A 24,987-nucleotide genomic window follows, 5' to 3' on the forward strand; every position below is an offset into this window, starting at 1 on the left:
CCAGTGTGGTCTCCAGGGTCTGTAAGGTCCACCTCTGCATGAACAGTGAGTGGACCTGCTTTGTTCGGTTCCATGAAGTAATGGAACTAATGTAAGGAATGATGTTCAAAGGGATCGTGTGGATGTGGACAGGGGTCTGGATCAGCACGCATGGGGGTCTAATGTTCTAAATACATGGGTTTTTTTTTCTTGTTTTTTTTTTTTTTTTTTTAACAAATACTTCTTGGATATTTTTTGCCACTTATGGGCAAGGGACTAAATATGGTAACTTTATTAACCTTGATTTTCTACATAAAAATAAGAAATTTAGAAAAATGTCACAAAAGTAAAAAACTCTTGTCATGTCCTTCAATAACACACTAGGGTTGACATGTTGAATTTCAGAGTATTTCTAAGTACCCTAGAAAGGGTTTGTTTGTTTATTTATTTCGAATTTGCATTAAAACCAAACAACAAAAGAATTATATAAAAGAAAGTCCAACATTCGAAAAGGAGCAGGATGAAGTTTAACTTCTAATCTCCCACCCCTTTACCCCATCCTTCACCTACCCTAAATTCCTCTGTCAGATTCCATAAGTAACTCAAAAATCCTCACATATCAGACTAAATTCTGACTATGCACAAAACACAAAAATTGCTGTACAAATCAAGGATAGATTGTCTATTTTGCCACAGCATTTAACATTAAATTAAACTCTGTCCTTTTCATAACAATCATACGCATAAACAAAAGTACCCTATCCATTTCATAAAAATAATACACAAACATAAACTGTCATTTCTTAGCAGTAATATACTTATCAAAAACAAACTATATCCAATTCATAACCATATCCGTATAAAAGAACAGAAATAAACTGTGTCCATTTCATAACACACATACTCATATGAAAAAATAAAAAATAAACTCTGTCCTTTTCATGACAATAGTACACATATCAAAAACAAAAGTAAACTATCCGTTCCATAAAAACAAGAGTTAAACGTGTATGCGTGCATATCGATGTGCTTCTCCTGTATTGTCTGTTGGATGAGCTTACCGTTACGACTGTTGAGCTTGACGGTGTTGGCTGAGAGCTGGATAGAAATGCCGCCTTTGCTGGATTGTGGAAATTTAAAGTCCTGGACCTGTCCATCCGTGCTGAGCACATACACATCCAGGACTGTGGTGCGAAGAGCACAGGGATTAGGGAGGAACGAGGGAGGAAAAGAGAATTAATGTTTTACTTGGGATACAAAGACATAAAAATGAAAGACAGCAGGATATTGATGCAAAAGCTTTCTCCCTGACATTTCTACAGCGAGTGAAATGTTACAGAGACCAAAGGACACATCAATGACTTAAACGCTAAATCTTTGTGACAGCGAGTTGCACAATGAAAACGTCAATCACAAAATGATCATTTCATCCCAGTGAGACTCTAACCGATATAAATAAAACATGGCTGAAGGGAAAAGGGAAAAACAAGTAAGAAAAAGCTTCATGTGCGAACAGCCAGACAAAATGAGGAAAGGAGGACGAGGTTGTGGATAAACAATGTAGTTTTCCTGACTCCACAGCAGGCTAATGTTCACATTAATGTATAGAGTTACAAGGTCTAGACGCATACATTTATAAACTAAGCGCGCGCAATCAGAGAATCCAGTCTCTTTAATTGTCTGATATTCATCACTTTGTCAGTAAGCGACTCGTTAAACCTAATATGCGTTGTTTTTTTTCTGCTCCCCCGAGGTTTAAACGCTTATTATGAAAACAAAGTCCTTTTTTATGTGGTGGCCTTGTTTCCCCATCACAGGAGTTCTTTTCTCAATGAATTGAAAGTAATCAAATTAGCTCAGCTCACATCCGTAAGGAACACGTGTCATTTGTTTGCCATAAATTTTCCCTTTTTGTTTTTACTTACTGATGTTGTCTGCTGGAACTTTGACGATGGCAGGTTCCATGAGGTTGTCGGCGAGGACAAAGGCTCCCTCCTCCAGCGTATCCAGTAACATGGTGGCTGCATGCGTTTGCTCTGTGCTATTCATGTCATGCCAGGACTTTAAAGCTTCCGGTCGCAGGAGGTTGTCAACTGTGTCCACGATGGCCTGAGTCAAACCAGGATACAAAAAAACAAAACAAAACAGAGCAAAGACAGCTGAGTTACTTATAGACAAGTGTTACGGTCAAGCAAAGGCAGGGACATGCAAACACAAATGAAATGGATGAAACGCTGAAGCTTCACGTAAAAGGACATTTTACTGAAGAATATGCATCAAAAGAAAAAAAAATCAGTTGATATCTATTGATATCAAATCATTATAAATTAAAAAGAAAACTGTGAAAGCTGAAGACACCAGATGGTTATTAGTAGTTTTAAATGATTCAATGATTCGATTTGATGATTGAAAATAATAGTGAGATGAAAAATTAAAAAAGGTAATATCAGATGAAAATGCTGTAAAAATGTGACAACACAGAAACTAAGCGAAATAAAAGATGTAAAAATATGAAAAAACACTCAAAGTTTCATCATTTAGTGCTTATATGTGGATTTAGCTTTTTTCATTCCCTCTGTTTTTGAAATGAAAGATGAAAAGGATGTTAACTGTTTGGCAAACATTTACCAAATAGCAGAGAATTTCAGATATTGCAAAACATTCAGCTCTACACAATCATAAACTATATATATATATATATATATATATATATATATATATATATATATATATATATATATATATATATATATACATACATACGTGTATATATATATATATATATATATATATATATATATATATATATATATATATATATAGTTTGACATCAAAATATGCAAGTAATTATAAGCAGAACAACAAAAAACTGAAGAAATTCTTTTAACTCAGAATGTCAACTAAACAGAAAGAAAGAAGAAAATTCATCTCTTTCAATAGAAAAAAAAAAAAAAAAAAAAAAAAATATATATATATATATATATATATATGTATATGATGGGACAATAATGACATTATCGCCCAGTCTAACTCATAATTTTTCACGTAGTATCAGTCTTGAATAGGAGAAAGGGAGCGTAGAGGGAGGAGAGAACAAGAGCATCACTGGAGATGATGCAGATTCAGTTTCATTTCAAGGACGTTTCACCAGGGCAGATGCTCCCTGTACAGGGGGGTCACTGTGTACTGAGTCAATCAGGTTTGTCTGATAACAACATAATGAGACATTGCCTGATTAAAGTGCCAAAAGTTCTCTGATTGCCCAAATTTTGCATGTAAGAACTTTCCATTTCTGTATAAGTGAAGTCTTTAACCTCTTGACTTTCTCAAAGAAAAGCTTAATTGTTCAATTAAGTCCTATCGCGCAGACGGATGGAGTCTCTAACCTCTCACTTTCTGCCACCTGAAGAAAAGCTCCGGACAGACAGCGGATAAAGTGAGACGTAGGATCCAGACGGCGCTGGATTTTCTTCAGGAAATAATCAAATCAATGTGTCTAATCGGGTAATCAATGGCGGTGACGGCCGGTGGACAGGGCGGGGTGGGATTGGGCGGCTAATGTGATGGCAGATGCCAGATACTGCTGACTCAAAAATCCCCGTCCCAGATCTTCTCATGTCACCATTAGTCAAATAAATGCTGTCATGTCCATCTCCACAGGCCTTTAACTCAGTTATCAGCCCCTTCACTGACAAAACACCAGGTGGATTTTTGGGATGCTGTATAACCACATACCTGAACCTCTTGCTGTTCCATTCTACCTTTTCTTTTTCTTTCTTTTCTTTTTTTTTTTACAAGTGCATGGTCGTTGACTGGCTAATTAGCTCGATCCATTTTAATATCCTCCCAGAGGAGAGATCTGGATTGAGGGGGATGACTTTGGTGGCAGGTTGAGGACACTGATCTCCCTAATGGTTGAGGGATATATATGGCCAAAATGCTTTGATTTTGCGAACCCAACCTTATAGTATTTAAGGAAAAAAAAGAGATAGTTTGACCCAAGTGGCCCTTTTAACCAAATAGAGCTGAAGATTTGCTCCTTTAATTTATGAAACAAATGACTCCAGTGACCTAAAACCTATGTCCTTGTGAAACATGAGCCTCTTTCACTTTTTATGTGATAAAAGGTCAAATGATAAAAATAATCATTTAAAAAAAAAAAAAAAAAAGGTTGAATAAATTACAAATGAATTGTATTTGGGGGAGCTTTTTAGTAGGGAAAAAAACCCTCGTTTAAAAGCAAACAAAAGAAAAAAGCGCAACAAATCCTTCAGCAAATGAATAATGAGAGGGATGTAAGAACAGGATGTTTGTTTGAGTTGCGGTGTTATGCATCCAGACGTGCAGTCTTCAGTAAACATACATTTGGGATAAAAAAAAAAAAAAAGAATAAAAAAAAACAAAAACACACAATTGCTGTCAACCTGAAAAAGCAAGAAAAACACAGACACGTATACACATCCACGAACAGAAGCAACCTTTGTAATTGGAGATGACTTCTCTTTGACTTAGAAAGCACTTTGGAGACTGTAGTGGCTGCGTGTAAGGCAATTACTCAAAAAAAGAGAAGCAGGAAGGATAAGAGAGGAGGAGGAGGAGGAGAAGGAGGAGAAGGAGGAGGAGAGAGTACATGACAGTGCACGGGGTACATGCTGCTGAGCCTGGGCTGGGACATATAAGCACAAGAATAGAGGGGAGAGGGGACGGCAGCAAGCAAGAGTGGGCTGTAAGCATTGCTCCAGTACCTTCATGTACGCCCTGCATGTCCTCTCTCGTTTTTGAAGCTTTTTTTATTAGAAAGAAAAGAACAAAAATAGAGACACATGATTTGCAAAAGTTCACGGGTTTGTGTAAAGACTCAAGAACCCTGACTGGGAACAACTCGTGGAGCCACTTCCCTTTGTTGTGTGCCGCTGACCTGTTTACCTTGGAGGTTGAAGGATAGAGCGCTTTCTAGTTCACTTTTTTTTGGTATATGCTGTATTTTTACCCTCAAAGCCTCCTGACACATAACACTAGTGGAAGAGCTAAATTATGGTCATTAAACCAAATGTACAAATACGACCTCTGCTACATGTCAGAGTATTAACCCTTTATCGGCCATGTGACTATTTTTGACAATAGTCGCTTTTCCATTGACCCTCAAATTGTGCGAATATGACTTGAAAAAAATCAAATATTTACCTAATGGAAAAACAACAATTTCATCAAAACTCACATTTTTGCGCTGGCAAGAGGTGGTTTTTCAGGTGTAGTGCAAATAGTATATCATGCAAAACTGCAACGGAAAGACCTTTTTCCACAACTAGTCACGTGAATTAAACAAACAAAAAAAAGTTGACGAAGAAGAAGAGTTTTAAAAGAAACATGGTGCAGTATGTGTGGACACACAAGGAAACCCAATAATTTTTTAATTTAGTACGGGATAGAGGGGTAATATAATAATAATAATGAAAATATCTGTAAATCAACACAATATTTACATCTGTTGCCATGTTTATGGAATGACTTCTCATGTCATCTTGTGATAATAAATAAAGAAATCATCGCATTTGTGATTTAACGGAAAAACCGACATTACACATTTCTGTTTTTTCGACATTTAGTAAATATCAGTAAAGTTCTGCGCATATAACCAGTGGAAAAGCGACTAATGACATCAACAGTTCCAGTGAGGACAGTGAGTCCCCAATCTGAGGTCCAATGTGGTCTCCAGGGTCTGTAAGGTCCACCTCTGCATGAACAGTGAGTGGACCTGCTTTGTTTGGTTCCATGAAGTAACGGTACTAATGTAAGGAATGATGTTCAAAGGGATCATGTGCTTGTGGACAGGGGTCTGGACCAGCACGCATGGGGGTCTAATGTTAGAAAAGTGATGTTCTAATGCTTGAAAATAAACGTTCCTTTCACCTTACATGTGTTTTTCTTGTATTTTTATATATACTTCTTGGATTTTTTTATTTACTACCACATACAGGCAAAGAACCAAATATGTTAACTTCATTGAATTTAATTTTCTACATTTAAATCAAAAAATGTGAAGTATTTCACAAAAGTAATAAGACACTAAGGTTGGAATTTTGAATTTCACAGTATTTCTATGAGTGACCAATGAAAGGTTAAACAATGCCACTATGAAAGTTTATTTTTATTTTATTTTCATTTGTGTGTTTTATCTGTTTCATAGTTTGACTTTGAAAAGAGTGGCACAAAGGCTGGATTTGACAGATGTTAACAACTATATATTACAGTATTATTTCAGTGGATAATCCATTTTCCTCTGTGACATTTGATACTTTTGTTGAAGGACTGTGAGTTTTTTTGGGTGGGTGTGGTTACCTTGTTGAAGCTCCGTCCCGCCGAATCCTTCTCGCTGGGTCTGAGCTCCTGCAGCTGAGCATCCAGGATGTCCACCAGCTGCTCCATGAGGCGCACAGAGGAGCTGACGTCCCCGGCAAAGATGGGTCCTTTGGTGTGCTTGGCTAACTCATTAGCCAAGTTAGCTGCATTTTCACCGGTGCGGATCTGCAGGGGAGAGAGAGTGAATAATGTTCACAAGAATGCAATGAGACAGACTTGGAAGGTTCTTTGCAGCGTTGTTTCTAACATGAAAACACACTTGAGTGAGTCCTTGAAACGGCAGGCATAAAAGCCAGATTTAATGCTTTCGTCATGTACAAGTTGCCATGGCGGTATTTATTCACTGTGCTGAAGGTAAAATTAAATAAATAAATAAAAGCCAGTGGCTACACAAAGGATTCAGTGCACTATCAAATTCAGACATATTTTAAAGAAGGTGAAAAAAATATATATCGATGTTTCACTAAGTCAAAATTAAGACATGCACTTGATAGAATTTATCTTATTTTCCTCTTAAAATTTTTTTATGGTGTTTTTACTACAGGAAATACAAGTAATTTGTTGTTATTATTATGAGAAATGTGTTATATGGATTGTGTTTATATATATACATATATACATATATATATATATATATATATATATATATATATATATATATATATATATATATATATATATACATATATATACTTTTTTTTTTTATTAGTGTGTATAATGTCTACGTAAAACATTTTAATATAATTGCCATTATTGGTGGACTTTTGTGTATAGTTAAATAACTGTGCAGCACTTGAGACACATTTCAATAAAAGGACAATAAAGTACATTACACAAAAGGTGTAGATTTTGTTACAGACATAATAATATTTTTCTTCTTTTTGCTGTCGAAATATGCATATGAATTATGAGCTCCTACAAACACTGTATTATATCAGGAACCCATGTCAGGGTTAGATATTAGTCATGTTTAAGCTGGTGTGGGATTCAGCCATGTTAGAATAGAAAAGAATAGAATAGAATAGAATAGAATAGAATAGAATAGAATAGAATAGAATAGAATAGAATAGCCTTTATTGTCAAGGATATTAGGAGGTGAACTTCAGTCAGTGCAGCAGTATTTACAAACACCAGTGCTACAGAAATAAGAACAGAGTGAATATAAAATTACAACAACTAAAAAAGAAGTCAAGAAAATCTTATAAAAAAATTATAATTTAACAGCGCAACATAAGAATAGAGCTTAGCAGAATAAAAAAATAAAACTGAATAAAATATGAATAGGCACAATATTAATTGTATTAACAGTATGTGCATCTATGAACAGTATTAATAGTATGTATTACCATGAATAACAGTATGTATATCTACAAATACAGTATTAACTACATGCATTTCCTATAAAACCAGTATGTATGTCTATGTAAAAAAGTATCTGTACCTGAACCAGATCTATATAAAAAAATTAACTTGGCCTTGAAACAGAGAACAAATGCCTTTAAAGTGAAGCCTAATAAAAGCATTTGGCGTACATTGTCTGCTTTCATAACCTTGGACATTAAAAAGTTAATAGGATGTTGATTTGATAAGTGATAAGTCAGATTTGATAAGTCAGTTATTATAAATTTCCATTAAATTCTATGATTCCCCCCAAAACAAAAACAAGTGATCAAGTGATATGATTTTTTTGTATTCAATATAAGAATGTTTTGGATGTTGCTGAAATTCATCCCAGGTATTACAGTCCGTACGGTGTTACACGGGAACGAAAAATCAATTTATGTATTATGGGCATGAACTGGTGTCACTTACACATTTAGGCAAATTTATTTACGTAGCTCATTTCAGACATGAAGGCCCGTCATTGAGCTGATGTTCCTTTTTTCGTTTAGGGAGGTAAAGAGGTTGCATCCCCGAATAAAAGACACAAAAGAGGACAGAGCGGTAAAACTGGACCAAACAAGAGAGTCAAAAAGTTCTGTAGGCGTATTAAAAGTTCATTTTTTCAAAATAACAATGATTTTTCTACATAAGCTTCATTAGACAAAACTTTCTGACTCTCACTCGTATGTGTGTGTATGTGTGTGTGTGTGTGTGTGTGTGTATGAATGTTACAGATGTGTTCTGCCTTTATTCAGTTATATTCTGAATTATCATCTGATGCCTGGCATTTTTTAATATTTATTAGTAAAATTATTTTTGCCCTAAAATGTGACAGAAAGCTACTACTGGTAAGTGATGTATAAAAATGTACCAGAACTCAAAACCAAACAACAAATTACAAAGCACACCTTACTGTGCATCTCTTTTTTATTCTTTATTGTATTTTTTTTATACCTTTCAAACTGTTTCATGATTACCATATATCCACCTTCTTTGATTAATGCACCTGCAATTTAATACAGACAAACGCTTCCCCTGTTTTTTATATGCACCTTCTGAAAATGCATACAAATCAAAGCTAACTCCAAATCTGGTTGACATCTTACAAATAAAGTATCTTTGTAACTGTGACTAAGTCACTTCAGCTTCAGATTCTTTGCAGTGCTCATTGTTTTGCTTTTTTCAAAATTTTATTTTAACCCATAAAGACTCAGTGTTATTTTTGTGGCAGTTTCCAAATTAATTTTTCTGTATTTCTTCTTTTCTTAACTGATTTATCACCAATTTTTTAAATAATATTATCCTCTGTATTTTGCATTTTTTGGTGTAAATCATGTGTTTTCCTATATTTAATTCACGGATCATGTAGATGTTCATAAAAACTCTGAGTAAATTCAAAGTTAATTCTATGAAAACGGTGAAAAATGTGCAAAAACTGATTTTTTCAGTAAAATATATCATTAGCTGAACATAAACAAAGTGTGTCCATCCACTGTCACTGATCCTACTCCATGGGTTTTACTGGTGAATCAATGTTGTAGAAGATGACGGTGTTTCCATGGTAACTACTGAGCCTCTGAACATTCAAATGGGTCATATCTGAGGACCATGAAAAGATGAATGACTGTACTTTACACCAATTATTTACATGTATTGATAGGATTAGCGGATGAACAGGTATTAAACAGTTTAGATCAGTAGATGGTTTGTGTCACTGGTGGCTGTTTGGGTCTTTATGGGTTAAGAATCACACTCCACTTAGAAGGAAAACAGTGAGACAGCACTCATACAGTACAAACCTTCTGGGCTATTTGGTTGACCCAGTGGGAGGTGCAGTTGCTGAGATCAGGCCCCTTTGGGTGCCAGGCCCCAGTAGAAAGGACACATAAATAAGACGCTGTGCCTGAAAGGGAAAACAAGAGCAAAATAGACTCAAGTATAATCAAGTCACATGTCATTTAGTTTTTCCAAAATATACTAAAAAGAGCAGCACTGGACAGGAATACAGATTAAAAAAAAAAAAAAAGGGTCATATTTCACCTGGTGGATCATAAGATCATTTCAATGGTGTCAAAGGAGACAGCAAAGTGACATTTTTAATTATAGTAAACTTAAAAATATGTGGAGTCATGGATTTTGTTTGTGCAAAATGCTTCCATTAGCCCATGCCCTGATATCGCTACAGTCCTTAACATTTTTTATTTTCTCCATCCTAATTAGCCTGGTGTCTGATGAACTCTGAGCGCTAACACAATTTCACACACAATCAAATGAAGGATGCACGTCTCCACGCGAGAAAACAGCTGAGCCTGTTCCCCTGGAACACAGCCGTTACAGATTGCTAAATAATGTTTCGATCTGGAATTACACAGCGAAAGCCTGACATCATAATGAACCGTCTTCACAGAGGGGCTGCAGACTGCCGAACGCTGGGGCTTTTTATAGAGAAAAAAGATCATTACACAAGAATATCGGGTAGATCGAACAAACTCATGATAGATGTTCTCTTGGGATGCTTTTGGCCATACTGTAAGCAGAGAGCACATGACCCTGAGGTGAAAGAAAACCATGTTTACCTCTTGTTCCTTTGGGGCAAGGTCGCTCCACAAGCATGCCCCTCTGGGTCTGAGGCCACAGTATGTCTCTTTTCTCCGCGGCCTCGCAGAAGCGCACAGGTAAGGGGAGGGCCTCTGTAGTCGTAGGGGAAGTAGTCTGTGGAGTCACATTGGGTGAAATGGGCACTCCCCTGCTCCCCCCCTTGAGCCCTGTTGTGACTGTAGTGTTGGTCACACCCCGGTGCACTGTGGTTGTTGTGGTGGTGGTTGTCGTTCTCAGAGGCTGGGGTGACGTGGTGACTTCTGATAGCGGCGGAGCTGTGAAGATAGGCAGGGCATAGAGATGAGTTTAGGTGGGGAATGCAGCTGAACTTCTAGGATTTAAAGGCTTTCACAAGGTTTATTTCCACCCAGCACTATATCACTTAAAACACGGTTCAAATGTAACGCTCGCAAGTCGTCACTGCAAGTTTTTACGCTTGGGAGAAAAGGAAAAGTTGAAACTGAATAAGTGCAATGAAAATAGAAAATTTGTGAATACTTATGTGTGAATGTGTGGGCCAATAAGGAAACTGTAACATTCACTGGGTAATACAACAAACAAACAGAAATGACATGTTAGATGGAAACCGTAATGAAACACTAGCGCTGCAGAGACAAAGGCTTCCAGAAACCCAGAGGAATCAGTGTTATTTGACCCAGACCAGCGGTTTGGTCAAAAGCTAAAGCCAGCTTCAGGTTAGTGTCAAAATATTCTGCTTCCGCTTCGGCACATTTTTAAACCATAGTAATGGTGGTGATGATGTGGAGGAGGAGGAGGAGGAGGGGGAACCAGCTCTTTATAGCACATGACAGTAGTGGATGGAAATGCTCATAAATTCAAATTTTTTAATGCAGATTTTTTCTATTAAGTTGGACTTTTCCATACATTTGGATGAAAATGCCTACTGAGATATTTATCCATTTTTATGAAAACATGATGCAGGGCAGTGATATAAAATGAAATTCCAATGGTAGTTTGACCTGCGGTTGCAGTGTGAGGTTTTCTCATTACTTTGACACCCCTGGGGCACATAATGCCAAATATGTCAATGTATTTTGCTCAGTAGGTATTCAAACCCTGACCTTCTGGCAGACACATGCCCTATTTACCACTAAACCATAACTGCGCCCCGTGTAAGCAACATTTCATTTTTTTTTTTTCTTGGCATGCTTATACATCAAGTATCTTGTGTAAATTGCTGCTAAGTGCTTTGTGCAACAAGCGTATTTGCTTTTTCAATGACTATGACTTATCCAAGGCACTCTGTCTGCAGCAAACAAGACAATAATTACAGTAACATCCTCCTGCCTGGCAATCATTCTTGCCTGGGAGATTTTGTGGCACGGCTGATTAAATTTCACTAGTGCAACACAGAACTTATATGTGTAGCCATGCTGCCTCAACATTCATTTTACAGTTGTTTCTCACTACAAGCCATACTCTGATAAAGCAGGTGTGCAGTAACTCATGCAATGCCCCAGGCAAAAACAATATGTTTCAGTCTTAGGAAGGGAGAAAATAGTGCACTCCTCACATTTAACATGAGCCACTAAGGAAAAACTATGAAGACATTTTTCATGCAATACACCAGAGAAATGTGAGTTGCACTGTAATTACATTTCATAAAAGTTGAACATAAGGGAGTTTCATAAATGAAATGTTGATAAACTAAATATTTGATATAAATCTGCTCCATATCTTCAAATGCAACAAAATAAAAAGTTGCACCACAACCTCCTAAAAATATTTGTGGATTGAAGGAAAAGAAGCGTTAAATCAATCAAAGGTCCTCTGATTAGAATGCAGTGTGTGTACTGAATCTAATCGTATTTGAGTACTTTGATTTCCTCCATTAGGCTGCCTGTAGAGCATGCGGCCGATGTGAAGAGGTGCTGTTACGCCGCCTGAGCTGAGCAGACTCATTCACAGTATTAGAACCGGTAGTGAAAACATTGAGGACGCATCGAGGAAACAGAGCGAGTGCAAGTGAGGTGGGAGTCCGAGGCAGGACGAGGAGAATAAATGGGGTAGGGAGGGGGGCTGGTGAAAAGCAGACGCACATACAAGACGATGACAGGAACATTCCCAAACAATGGGGCCGAGGTGAAGGAGAAGACAGTTTCTGTCTTTGGGTGGATAATGCAGTCAGTCTGCAGACAACAACACCTCTGTATCTATTGCCTCCATTGGATAATGGGCCTGACTGATAGTACCCCCCTCTTCCCCCCATCTAGCCCCTAAACACAAACGCACGCTGCTACTATGGCCATAGGCCCCGTGGTGTGGAAGAGAGGCTTGAGCACAGCTGAGCTGAAGGGAAATCACCTTTGAGGCTGGCTGCTACCTGTGGCGAATTAGGCTCTGTTGACCAGAGGAGATGACTCTTTGCGCTCCCTCCTGGTGGGGGCTGCAGACCCACATACACACCAGCACAGACACACACAGGCAGGTGACATGAAGGTACACACAGCTGGCTGGCTGTTTTGACACTGAGCTGAAGGCTGATTTGGCTGGCTGGCTGGCCTCACCTTGCCCTCCTCCTCTTCCCTCCTTTACCTGTATCCTTTTACTCAACACGGTAGAAATTCTCAGCAGCACAGCCTGTCACGGTGGTTGAGAGACAACCTGTGCTTAGTGTCCTTTCAGCACTAGCATTTAGCTTGCTGGCAGAAATGCCTGTCTGTATTCTGCACCAATAACCTTTTATTGCTATAACCCCTGTTTTATCATGGCTCACTGCAAAGACTTGCAAAGGTGAAAGCAATAGTCAAAAAAATCACTTTGTAAATTCTTAGTTCCGTTTATACACCACGGTGTGTAATGTGGCAGCTTTGACAAATGAGAACAAATGTGCGTCAGTGTAGTTTGTAAATTATTATTTGTTCCTTCTGAAACATCTTTGTCAGGGGTTGCTTGGCAAATGTCCAGAAGATTCCCGAGAAACTGTGAGGCCCCTCGTAGGTTTCTCATTTCCAAAGTATGAAAGATGATAACGATAAGATCCCACTCTCCATGGGTGGGGAGTTAAGAATCCAGACAGAAATAAAATGAAAATGAATCGCTGTTCGACAGCATGATTTAAGATAAAGGGTTCATGACTACAACCAATAAATCAAAGAGGCATCTGCTGTAATCCAAGCACATTCCTCTAGCATGTCAACTAACAACTGTATCTTGTCTACACCCCTCACTCAGAGGGGCAGCTTGTCATGGCTTGTGGGACATTGAACACCATGCTCTAGTTACAACATGTACAAATAAATCTCTTTGAACTTTTTTTTTGTTCCGCACAACTACCTGCTTCTCCAGCTATTAGGAGTATAATGCAGGGGGTAATTACTGTAGACTTGGTTAATGCTAGGCTAGAACTAATGGGTTTGGCTCCTCTAAAGTTATCCACTGGCAATTGCCCCATAGCAAAACTGGACGGCTTTAGCTTTGGAAAACGGGGCTGTGGGGTGGATTTGCTGAGCCATGTCTGTGCTCAATGAGACAGAAAAAAGCTGCGCTGGCAATGCTAAAAATTGTTGTTCTTAGTATGCACGGTCATAGAATACAGCTGTACGTTAAAGAGGCTCATTAACAAGAAATAGAATGAAAAGGACAGAAGTAAAAAGGCTAAAATAATCCTGTTGGGAGGTTTCATTTCATGTCTATGATGAACACTAATCCTCTTTCCTGTGTAAAAAAGAGGCTAATGTGAATGTAGGCTATACTTCCCAGAGAGATCCGTGCATAAACAATGCGGCCACTCTGACCACTGCTGCTCCTGTGGACGTGGCGTGTCGCTCCATAATCCTGCCAGCAACACAATAATCTTATTACCTATTGCCATAGCTTGGTTTAATTTTATCCAATCAAAGCTGGGAGGAATTAACCCACTCCTCTCAGGCAGTCACTCCGTCACAGAGATGTCTAAGTGGATAAGTTTTTAAGTAGCTACTGTGAGGGATGGGTATTGATCTGATGGTAAACCAGCCTTTTCCATACCTTTACCATTCAGTGTGTGTGTGTGTGTGTATATGCCTATTTAGGTGCTTCTATGAAACTAGGCACATTCTGGTTTCTGGCCCTTTGCAGCTTTTTAGACCCAATAATAAAAGGTAAATTTAGACATACTTCCCTCCAGGATGGACCTAATGACGACCTCAAATAAATGCACAAAAAATTATACTCTTACTCTGAGCCATCCCATAATTAATGAATTTTTTTTATCAAATATTTGGGCCAAAAATAGGACCAAAATTGGGACATGAAAAACTACCTAGGTGTCAGTACATTTTATCTTGAAAACGTGGCTTGAAATGGTCTTATATAGACTATAAATAAAAACACTGTGTTAAATTGGATGATCCTAGTGGTTTTTCTAATCCAGACATGTGGGTTTTTCATTCCAGGTTTTGTATGCAACCCATCGTGTCCACTTGTGGTACATACAGAACCTGCCCAGTTAAAGGCATATAAATTGCGAATGATTTTTCAACTGTGGTCATTTTTGTGAAACACTCTGTCTTGGATAATTAGTTTAATTCCCAAAAAGGACCTGTGAGAGAATAAAGAGATGTTAAAGAAAAATTGTAGAGCGTAATTTTTGTGTCCTTTTAACCGTTACATACAGATTTTTGTACAAAATATAATGTAAAATAAATGTGTTTTATCTAAAAAAAATAGTTTCTCTTTTATCTCAGTAAGTATTTATTTTAAAAATAGACCCAAAGTACTTCCAAACTTGCTTCATAACATCAGTCTACATCTGGTTTGAATTTTTAGCCTCATGTCCTGTTTTTAGGACCAGTTTCATAGAAGCACCCATACACACACACACACACACACACACACACGCACACACACACTAATGACGGCAAGAGGAGTAAATCCTACATTTGGTACGCTACGCAATGAAACCAGGACAGGATCTTTGATTATTGTGTCTCAGCTGCACTCAGCCCAAGGGGAACCTTCAATTAGCTGTCACAGTGTGCGAGCGTATAGAGTGATATTCTCCAAAGTACCGTCAATCGTCAGAACAGACTTATACATAACCTCTTTGTGTGATTCTACGCCCACACATTGTTGCACTTGAATGTATCTCAGTGATTCTGTTATTACCACTGGGGGTTAGAGGTCTGGGATTAATGACAGACAATGAGACAGGAATCCATGAGAGGAGGGAGAGGATGGACGCATGGCTTGTCAAGTGTAGCCAGAGCATATGCATATACATAGGTGCTCAAAAAGACATAGAACACACATTCTTTCTCACACACACGAAGCCCAGATGTGTGCCAGGGTGACAAATGAAAACCGACAGTGTGTGTGTCTTTTATATTATGGTTAATGGCTTCACTTTCAGTCGGCAGCACGTGGTTGTTCATCAGGGCAATGTTTCATGCACATTATCAGGTGCTGTTTATCTTGTAGAAGAGGGAAAGTGGTAAGGGAACACACATTTAGCATTTGTTTCAGTTAATTTGTCACATAAAAAGTTAAAAATGTATTAGATTTTCTTGTATCCCCCTCCTTTCCCTATCCCCTGCTCTGCCATGGAATAATCTCATGACAACGTGAAGCAAGGGCTGCTTTAGACTCGCCTCTTTGTTCTCATTTTGTGAAAGACTTACTTCTTTGCTAGGGTAAAAAGAATCATGTCTTTTGTACACTGTGAAATATGGCTCCTGGGTGGTAATCACCCCCTAATGGAAGAGGAATGGTAGAAGTTAACAAGTCAGTGGAATTTCAAAGAGTTTTTAAGTCTGTTTCTGCCATCAGAAGGAAGCTGAGCTCAGTCTTGCTTGAGAAAGAAACAAAGAGAATCCTGTGGAAAAAAAAATAAATGAATAACCCGTCAGCTTTTGTGTCATTCAGCAAAGAGCATAGGTTAATGGAAATAAATTGTTCAGCTGTGAAAAAATAAAGAGTCAATTATTTCATTTGCTAAATGCTGCTGATAAAATATCTTGGTTTCAAACAAGCGTTTCATCTCGGGAAGACCCACACTTGGAGGATCATATGGAAATGCAGTTGTTTTTCCAGTATGAAATAGTGTGATGATTTATAATACATTTGTGATGTATTTTGATATCTACAAATAATAACAATAATACACAAAGGAAATTGGATTACATGTCTTTCACCCGGTGCTGCGTTTGTAGCAGTGGAAAGCAACGTGGCACATGATTGCTTGTGTATCAGCAGTAAATATGAAGAAAGCTGAGTGAAAATTCGCATAATTTCCCATGAGTCGAGTCCATGTGAGGGTGTGTCGGTACAGTATGCATCCGTGTCTTAGGAAAGAAAACCTAACAGCTGGATTATGTTATTTACTGCTGTCACCCATATTTCGCTTTGCCATGATACAAATTAATTGATTCATATGGACACTGGGAGACAGGCAGAGTACACACACACACACACAGACGCACACACACACACACTTATAAACCCATGTACACATTCATATACGCCCTCACACACAAAATGACACCAAAGTATAGAGAACAGACAGCAGCTGCCAGACTACAGCTTGCTTTTTTCCTCTTCCTAGCAGCTTTCTCTGTACTGTACGTGCTTCAAATTTCAAGAGTTAACTCCAAGTGTGCCGAGCAGACTGATATTTAAGGAGAGGGGTGTCTATTTCAAGCGTACGTGTACACACACTGCATTTGCGTATACGCATGAAAAGCTTGCACATTTGTATATATGCAGAAAGTGACACAAAAATCAGGCCTATGTGAAATAAATCTGCTCAAAGGCATGTGACAAGACGTGATGAGGGACTATTGTGATGTCTGAGTAATAATTCTTTTAATATGCCTTGTTTCGCAGTCAGACTGTAATCAAACAAGAGAGTGTGGATCCCCTCGGCTATGGGACTCAGCGTAACTCTAATCACACCCCCCTTTCCTTTCTGTCTTTTATGTAAAACAACTCTTTGTGACATTCTAAATCATAACCCGGGGTTTGCTGTTGCCTACATCTTGCACGCTGTCAGCAGCTACACTGCGTACGATAGTGCAACATCAGTGGGCAAGACAGTACAGAAGTGGTAACTATTAGCATAAGAAAATGAAAAAAAAAAAAAAAGATCTAGAGCTGCTTTTTCTAGCAAGAGGTTAAATTGTATGACTCATCTGGTAACTACCAGCCCTTAAGTGTAACAATGTTCAATGCACAGACCACGATCAGATTTCAGAGGAAACAGGTGACCCGCTGACCTTGCATGCTGAATAGTCTGTATCGCCACCAGACACTGGGTGTTTGGATAATAGTCCACTGTGACTGTGAACATGACTGTAAATCCAAACGGTGGGATTTACCCCCCTTCACTGTCATTTTTATTGTTAAATTCAAACGTATATCACAGCCCAGAATGAGACCAGTGGGTCATGATGTGGACAGAATTACATCACAGCAGTTCCTGGCAATCTGGCCTCAAGATCATATGAGGATCTTCTGAAGTACAACTGTGATCCATGATCTGAATCACAGTATTTTCACATTTGGTGAAATACGGTTGAGTTACAACCAAACCGTAACATGATTTCCTGTACTTTAACCTGGTGTCTAGAGGTTTCAGATATGTGTGATGGCCTGCTGGACTGAAAAACACTTCCTTTTTGCATAATTAGGGACCATATTATTATAACATCTAGTAGATCAATCAATCAAATCTTATTTGTATAGTGTCAAATCCTAACAAAAGTTATCCCATGATACTTTACATTAGGGCCAAGTCAAGGGAAGGTTAACATCTGGTCAAAAAAAAATAAATTACAATAATCTACACCAAACTTATATTTTTGGGTAGGTAATTACTTATTTTCAGGAAAATGTATTTTGAAATGAGAAAAAATGTGTGAATTTTTTTTTTCACGAGTGTGAATGTTTGTAAAGTGACACAGTTTTGTGCTGTCATTCTGGGTTCATGTTATAAACTCTCATAAATAAACTACATTTATTCCAAATACATTGATATTTGACTATTATATTATTTATGTCATATTCTAAACATACAGTGTGTAAAATTAATAAATGCATATTTCTATGCAAAATACATTTGAATATGTTAATATTATTTGTATGTTGTAAATATTGTAAAATAAATGTATATGATATTGATAATTGAATTTAAAAAATGTTTAATTTCATATTTACTTTTGTTGTCCATCTGTGATGCTGCCATTTGTCAAAACTCTTCCTGTTTAGGTTTGATCAAATATTTTTTTCCTCTAACCAATTATTGGGTTGTAAAATAGAGGGTTTAAGGTTTACACTGAATACATTTGAGGATGAAAATGTCAGAGGAACTTCACTTTGAAGAACTTTGGAATTCTTGCAAAAAAAAAAAATACATGTAAATTTTTTGTCCATCTGTGACACAGTAGTTTTGGATATTTTTCATTTAAAAATATTTGAAACTAAATGTTGCCCTTTGAGTATGTTTAAGATGGCATTTAGACCTTCACAATTATGTGGAATATTTGTCTTAAACTTTTCTGGTTCAAAAGTTATGAATCAAACCGTAGTGGGCGGTCCATCTGGGACGCCCTTGACCTCACCCATTTACAGCTGGTTTAGACCAGACTCTTAATAAGTCACATAGTAATAAGTTCAAGTTTGTCTTAATTACATAAATGATGGCTGAGTTCTGAAATGAACCCAAAATGTTTTACACTCTAAAATAACATATTTATCAGTTATCCTGAAGCATCAGTTATCCTGGTAATCCTTCACTGCCTGATGTCGATGTTACAGTGGACTAACACCAAACACTTTAGTGCAGACAGACAGTAAAGAATCACTATAAATGAAAATAAATAAAATCTCCAGCCTAGTAAACACAAACTCACGCTGTCTATACTATTATTAGCACTCTATAATATAATTCTGTATTATTTACATTTAAAATGAATGTTAACTGAGTAGCAGAGTTTCAACAGCCCTGTGACTTTTTTGTGCAATTTGTATCATTATGTTCCAGTGTGCAACTAAAATAAACATAATTATAATAATAATTACTAGGGGAATAAAGAAAAGACATTGGTACACAGTCCACTATTAACGGAGGTGTGTGTTTTACTAAAAATATCCCCAAAGACTGATGTACACTTGAGTTTTTCCTTACACATAAATACCACTTTAATAAAAGTGCAATTATTAACTTTGCTTTAGTGTTTACAACTTTAGCAGCACTGTTAGAGAATGTGCACTGATGGCATTTACCTTGCGTAGCATTGTAGACTGAGATTCAGTAGGTGTTATCATTATAGTCTGTTCAATAGATCCATGTCTCATATAAAGTGTGGCTGCAATAAACTGATAAGACTCCGAATCCTCCCAGTCTACAGGAGTAATAATACAAAAGAAATGTGTGTGTGTGTGTGTGTGTGTGTGTGTGTGTGTCCATGAAAATGTTATAATTATTACAAATTACCACTTTTACTTCTACTGTCGGCAGTCAACATCAAGGAATCCTACCAGTAACTAATCCTGAGAAAGTTGCTTGAGTTGGACAAAATTTCACTTAAATATCATTCACAGTTCGCAAATTGTCAGATTTTATCATATATATAAAATCTCAAATGATTTAATTTGAAACTGCATGCATGCAAATACATGTGTGGTCGCACTTCAGTGTAGACATAATGATCGAATGATCCTTACATCACCACTAGTGTTGGGCAATAAAATGCTGTAAAACTAATTACAGTATATTTTTATATTATGATAAATTATATTTATACTACCTAAAACTGCTTTGTTTTGTCTTCAGAGTTTCAGTTTCTTCTTGTAATACTTGATATTACTGATGGACAAAATACAATCTGGAACAAATGTTTTTTTAACCCATAAAGACCCAAACACCCACCACCGACCAAAACCATCTACTGATCTAAACTTTTAATCCACTAATCCTATTAATACGTTAAAATAATTGGTGTAAAATACAGTTCTTCATCTTTTCATGGTCATCAGATATGACCCATGTGGACGTTCAGAAGCTCCGTGGTTACCGTGGAAACACCATCATCTTCTACAACATTGATTCACCCGTAAAACCCATGGAGTTAGGTCAATGACAGTGGATGGATACACTGAGTTTATGTTCAGTTAATGAGAGATTTGACTGAAAAAGTTACTTTTTCTACAGTTTTCTCTGTTTTTTATATAATAACGCTCAACTTTAACCCAACCTTTTATGAACATCTACATGATCAGTGAATTAAATATAGGAAAATATATGATTTACACTGAAAAAAATGCAAAATGAAAAGGATAATTTTAGAATAAATGACGGTAAATTACTTAAGAAAGTTTAATTAATTTGGCAACTGACATAAAAGTAGTTCTGGATCTTTATGTGTTAATTGTTTTGCCTGTTCCATCTCTAGATTTCTGAAATGTTCTGCTGTACAGTGAGTTATTGTCATGTTCTGACCATGACGAGCAAGAAACCACTGCAGTCAAAGTGGTCTGATTTCTTCAGGTTTTACTCTGAACCAAAAATTAGGCCAAAAAAAAAAAAAAACTGGAAAGAAATATTGGTAAGATATGTATTGTGATAATAATAGAATGACTGATATGAAGATGTTAACCATAATAAATCTGATCATGTCACCCAACTCTAATTACTATCATTAAGGGTTTATTTATTTTTCTCTGAAGCTGTTCCATTAATTAATTGAATGTTTCTGAATGTAGTGTGCAATCCCAAATGAGTTTGTAAGATATAACCATTTTTCTGCTGTTTTGGTTCATCTACTTTTTCAAATGCACAACTACGGCTTTACTTAAATCCTGTCATCTAGTGTGAGCTGCTCTCAGTGGGCATCATTTGAGCAGTCTGAGCTAGGCTTTAGCTTGACTTCAGGAGAGAAGCCAAACAATTACACACATTGGCTGCACAGGCGTACGCACCAAGGATCATCGAGGACCAAAGAGAAGAGGAATGGAGGCCAAGGTGACAGTACGTTTCTCCAACATTTTTTCTGATGTTGCAATTAAAGGGGGGTGGGGAGTACATTTGACATTGACAGTCGCTTCTTGCAGTGATTGGCCAGCCAGTTAAGTGACGTAACGAAGTGTGCCAGGTCAGGCATCTGTTTTATTTCTGATGCTGCTTCTATTTACACCTGACTACGATGTTATTTCTGCCTTCTAGGTAAGACTGTCAGGATGCCATCAATGTCATTTCCATATTTAAACTAATTTGCCTTCACAGCAGGCTTTTCCATAGCAGCTGTAAGTACTTTTCCCCTCTGACATGATCAGACAAAAAAGCCATTGTTATGACCCTGGGTCATAATTTGTCTATTTATATGAATAGGTATGTGTTTTCTGTTTAGTGTGTGTGTTCTCCCCCGTCCTGTAGGTGTGCTGTGCACTTTTGTGTCTGTTTGTGCTGCAGGTTGCTGACTGGTGGAGCATGATTGCCCGGCCCTTTAAAAATGGCCCTGGAGTTTCCGTCCTCGCTCGCTCTTGCCTCCTGCCAGCTCTCAACCCTGTGTTTGTGTGTGTGACCGTCAGTCTTCGTGCTCCTGAAAAATTCGATTGTTTGTGTTTGTAAATACTTTTGTTAAATTGAACCTTTTTCTGGTAGGGGAGGTCGGCCCTTTTGTTTCTCAACGTTTTCTCCCGTTTTTGGTTAGGTAGTTAGGTAAGTTTCCTGTATTTTATTTCTTGCATTTATTTTGGATTAGGTAAGTTAGTTTAAAGTAGAAGAGATTTTGTTTGTTGTTTTAGCCGCTCCCTCCCCTAACCCTTCCTTAGTTGTTAAAACAAAAGTAGTAATAATAAATATTGTGAATCTTAGTTTTTTGACTGACGTGTGTGCTTGGGAGCTGGGAGGGGTCAAAGTTGAGCATATTATGTTCACCCTGGTGAACCCCTAGGCCGGGGCGTAACAGCCATATCAACTAGTTAGTTTTTGAGAATGCTCCTGACTCAAGTAGAACAATGGAAGCAAAAGATGCAAATGCAGGCAGGGAAAAAAAAAAACAAAAAAAAACAAACAAACAGAGAAAGTGATGGGGAGAGGAAAAGTGAAAAGAAAGATGGAGACGGCAAATCTGGACACATAAGAGAGAGAATGAAAGAGAGAGGGGACAATATGTTGGAAGCAGACAGAGGAAGAAACAACATGAATGAGAAAATGACAGGAGGGAGGAAAAATAAAAACAAAAAAGGGTGATTTTCCACACCAGTACCCTCTGCTTCCACACCAGTCTGTCCATTTGGACAGCGGACAGGGGGCTGAAAAGGTAGGGTACTGTGTGTGTGTGGGTTTTTTTTGTTTGTTTTTTGTCAAGGCAAACAACCTAATTGGCCTTTTTTAACACATCCCAATTCCTGCTCCTGCACGACGTGAGATCCAGTCGCAGACAGTAGTTCCTGCCATTTTACCTGAGCAACTCAGACAGCTGTAAAAGCTTGCTCTTGACGTTGAAAGTATGCCTATCTCTCTCTCTCTCTCTCTCTGTGTCTTTGTGTCTCCATTTTCCCCTGCTTTCTCTCTAAATGCTGCCATGCACAAGTTGACCTCCATGTAAGCACTGCAGAAGACAGGAATGAATCATAGTGGTGCTTATTAGAGAGCTGTATATTCATCAGACTATAAGAGGTAGGCTCTCTAGGGTGACTGCTAATGCATATGACTCACAAGTATCTGTAACAGCTGAGCATTTTTGCATTGTAAAGCACTTTTGGAACACGCAAACTATGGGGCATTGTTTTGACCACATGCAGAGTTTTGTAAGCTAATTGGCAAGTAGCATCAGTGAGCTCTGCCTTATAATTTCAAACAAATTGGGTCATTCGCTTCCTTATGATCCCCACTTGCAGATGTATAATTTGAGGGTGTGGTGAAGATTGAAACTGTATGCAAATCTATTGACATTTGAACAATTAAAAAAGGAGGTCTTGATTTGTGTGGGTGTTAACTGCAGCGCCGGGGGCTTTTATACTGGAGTGATTCAGAGCCTAATTTTGCGACATGGGATAAATAAAAGGTTTCCGTAGCTCACCTGTGTCCCATCGAGGCAATGAATGGAATTTGTTTGTGCATACTTCTAGTAAAAAATAGCTTTTGATATGCTTACTCAGTGGTTTGAGGCCACATATAAGAGCTTGGCATGAATAAACGGTCCATTGAAATGTGTGTAATGAGTTTTCAGTGGGAATACCTCATTTAAATCAATTTAATCATCTCACTTACAAGATGTGACAAAGGAATATATCTTTTTATGAGCTCCTATATATGCAAGGAGGAAAACAAGCCCGGAGGCTTGGGTAAATGTGTGGATTATGGTGTTGTCTGAGGCCAAAACATGGACTTACTGACCCATTTAATGTCCACTTCCAGTGCAGCAGCTTGTTGGCTGTGACCCCATCCACTACCCATAATCCTACAAAGAGATGATCTCGCCTCGACATGTGCTATGTTATTGGGCTTGATACAAACTCAAACATCTGCCACACTGGGTCTAAACAGCAATGTGACTGCATTCCATGACACAGTGAATTATCTGTAAGACTTATTTATGGACTTGGGAAATCTAAAAAAGCCTGCAGGAAATGCAGTGTTGATATGCAAGTACAGTCTTTGGTTACACTGGAGAAAAAAAAACTATATATATATATATATATATATATATATATATAGAGAGAGAGAGAGAGAGAGAGAGAGAGAGAGAGAGAGAGAGAGAGAGAGAGAGAGAGAGAGAGAGATCTAACTTTAATATCTACTGTATATTTGATACAGGTATCAGTTCTGATCATTGGTCATTTTAGGATTAATAAGCAAAAGTTGTCAGCAGTGATGCTCAATAGTTAACATCAGGCATCTCAGCTCCTTACTTTAAGGTAGAATAATTACTTACAAGATAAAAATCGCTCCTAACTGTTTTTGACAGTTGATAGTCCAGTTCCAGATTTATGAATTTACTGATTTATTTATTTGTATGTATCCATTACTTTGACATGGACATTCAGTTCAACGGTAATATCATTTCTAATTACAAACTGTGGATGCACATGGATAGAGGACTAGTCGATTGGTCAAAGCATTAAGAATAGTCAACACTGTTTTTTAAGAGTTCAGTAAATTATATATGGGGTGAGAGGGTTTAAATTTTTTTTTACCTTACAGAGACAGAAATCTAATGATTATGACACTGTCTGTCCAAGTACTGCATATGTTAAGTAAAGTTTGAAAAAGTGTTTTAAATGTGTGTGAATTTAATAGTGTACTTGTGATTTACCCACTCATCAGTTCGTCAGTTTTTGCCATTTTTACTGTTTTGATCTGGGTGGATGGCGTAAGTTAACAAAGTCACCCCAACTAATCAACTTGGCTTGATTATTTAACTTTAAAAAGGAGTTAAAATATCCTTTTCTATTAGAGACTACTATTCTTATAGCAGCGTTTAAAACCATCTGCTGTTTGACCACTACCCTCCCAATGACATAACAATAACTAATATGTAACTTTATCACTTTGTTTTTGTGCCTTTTGTTTTTTGTTAAAACAAACAAAAAAAGTAAAACTTTTATTACCCTAAAGTGTCGGCCTCTGATAGCTTGTTTCAGTGCCTACTGAAGCAGGCGCTGAAACGAGCATCAAGATATCACAGAGAGGGCGTCCGGTGACAGCCAGAAAAAAAGTGCCAT

The 24,987-nt window shown here is 37.6% G+C and overlaps 1 protein-coding gene across 34 annotated transcripts in view; it reads right to left on the reverse strand.

The window, feature by feature from the left end:
• Window positions 1-24,987, reverse strand: part of adgrl2a (adhesion G protein-coupled receptor L2a) — a 157,557-nt gene that overhangs the window by 33,373 nt on the left and 99,197 nt on the right. For 25 of the 34 annotated variants that reach the window (XM_030131826.1, XM_030131824.1, XM_030131821.1 and 22 more), the window contains 6 exons: window positions 10,299-10,595; window positions 9,522-9,625; window positions 6,319-6,504; window positions 4,725-4,763; window positions 1,905-2,088; window positions 1,041-1,163 (listed from right to left, as the gene is read on the reverse strand). In XM_030131826.1, coding sequence (XP_029987686.1) covers window positions 1,041-1,163; window positions 1,905-2,088; window positions 4,725-4,763; window positions 6,319-6,504; window positions 9,522-9,625; window positions 10,299-10,595 — 933 coding nt within the window. The remainder of the gene's footprint in view (window positions 1-1,040; window positions 1,164-1,904; window positions 2,089-4,724; window positions 4,764-6,318; window positions 6,505-9,521; window positions 9,626-10,298; window positions 10,596-24,987) is intronic. The other 9 variants (XM_030131847.1, XM_030131846.1, XM_030131823.1 and 6 more) reach the window with 1 other exon arrangement.

The sequence above is a fragment of the Sphaeramia orbicularis genome, chromosome 4 (genome assembly GCF_902148855.1).
Source record: "Sphaeramia orbicularis chromosome 4, fSphaOr1.1, whole genome shotgun sequence".
Classification (NCBI taxonomy): Eukaryota; Metazoa; Chordata; class Actinopteri; order Kurtiformes; family Apogonidae; genus Sphaeramia; species Sphaeramia orbicularis.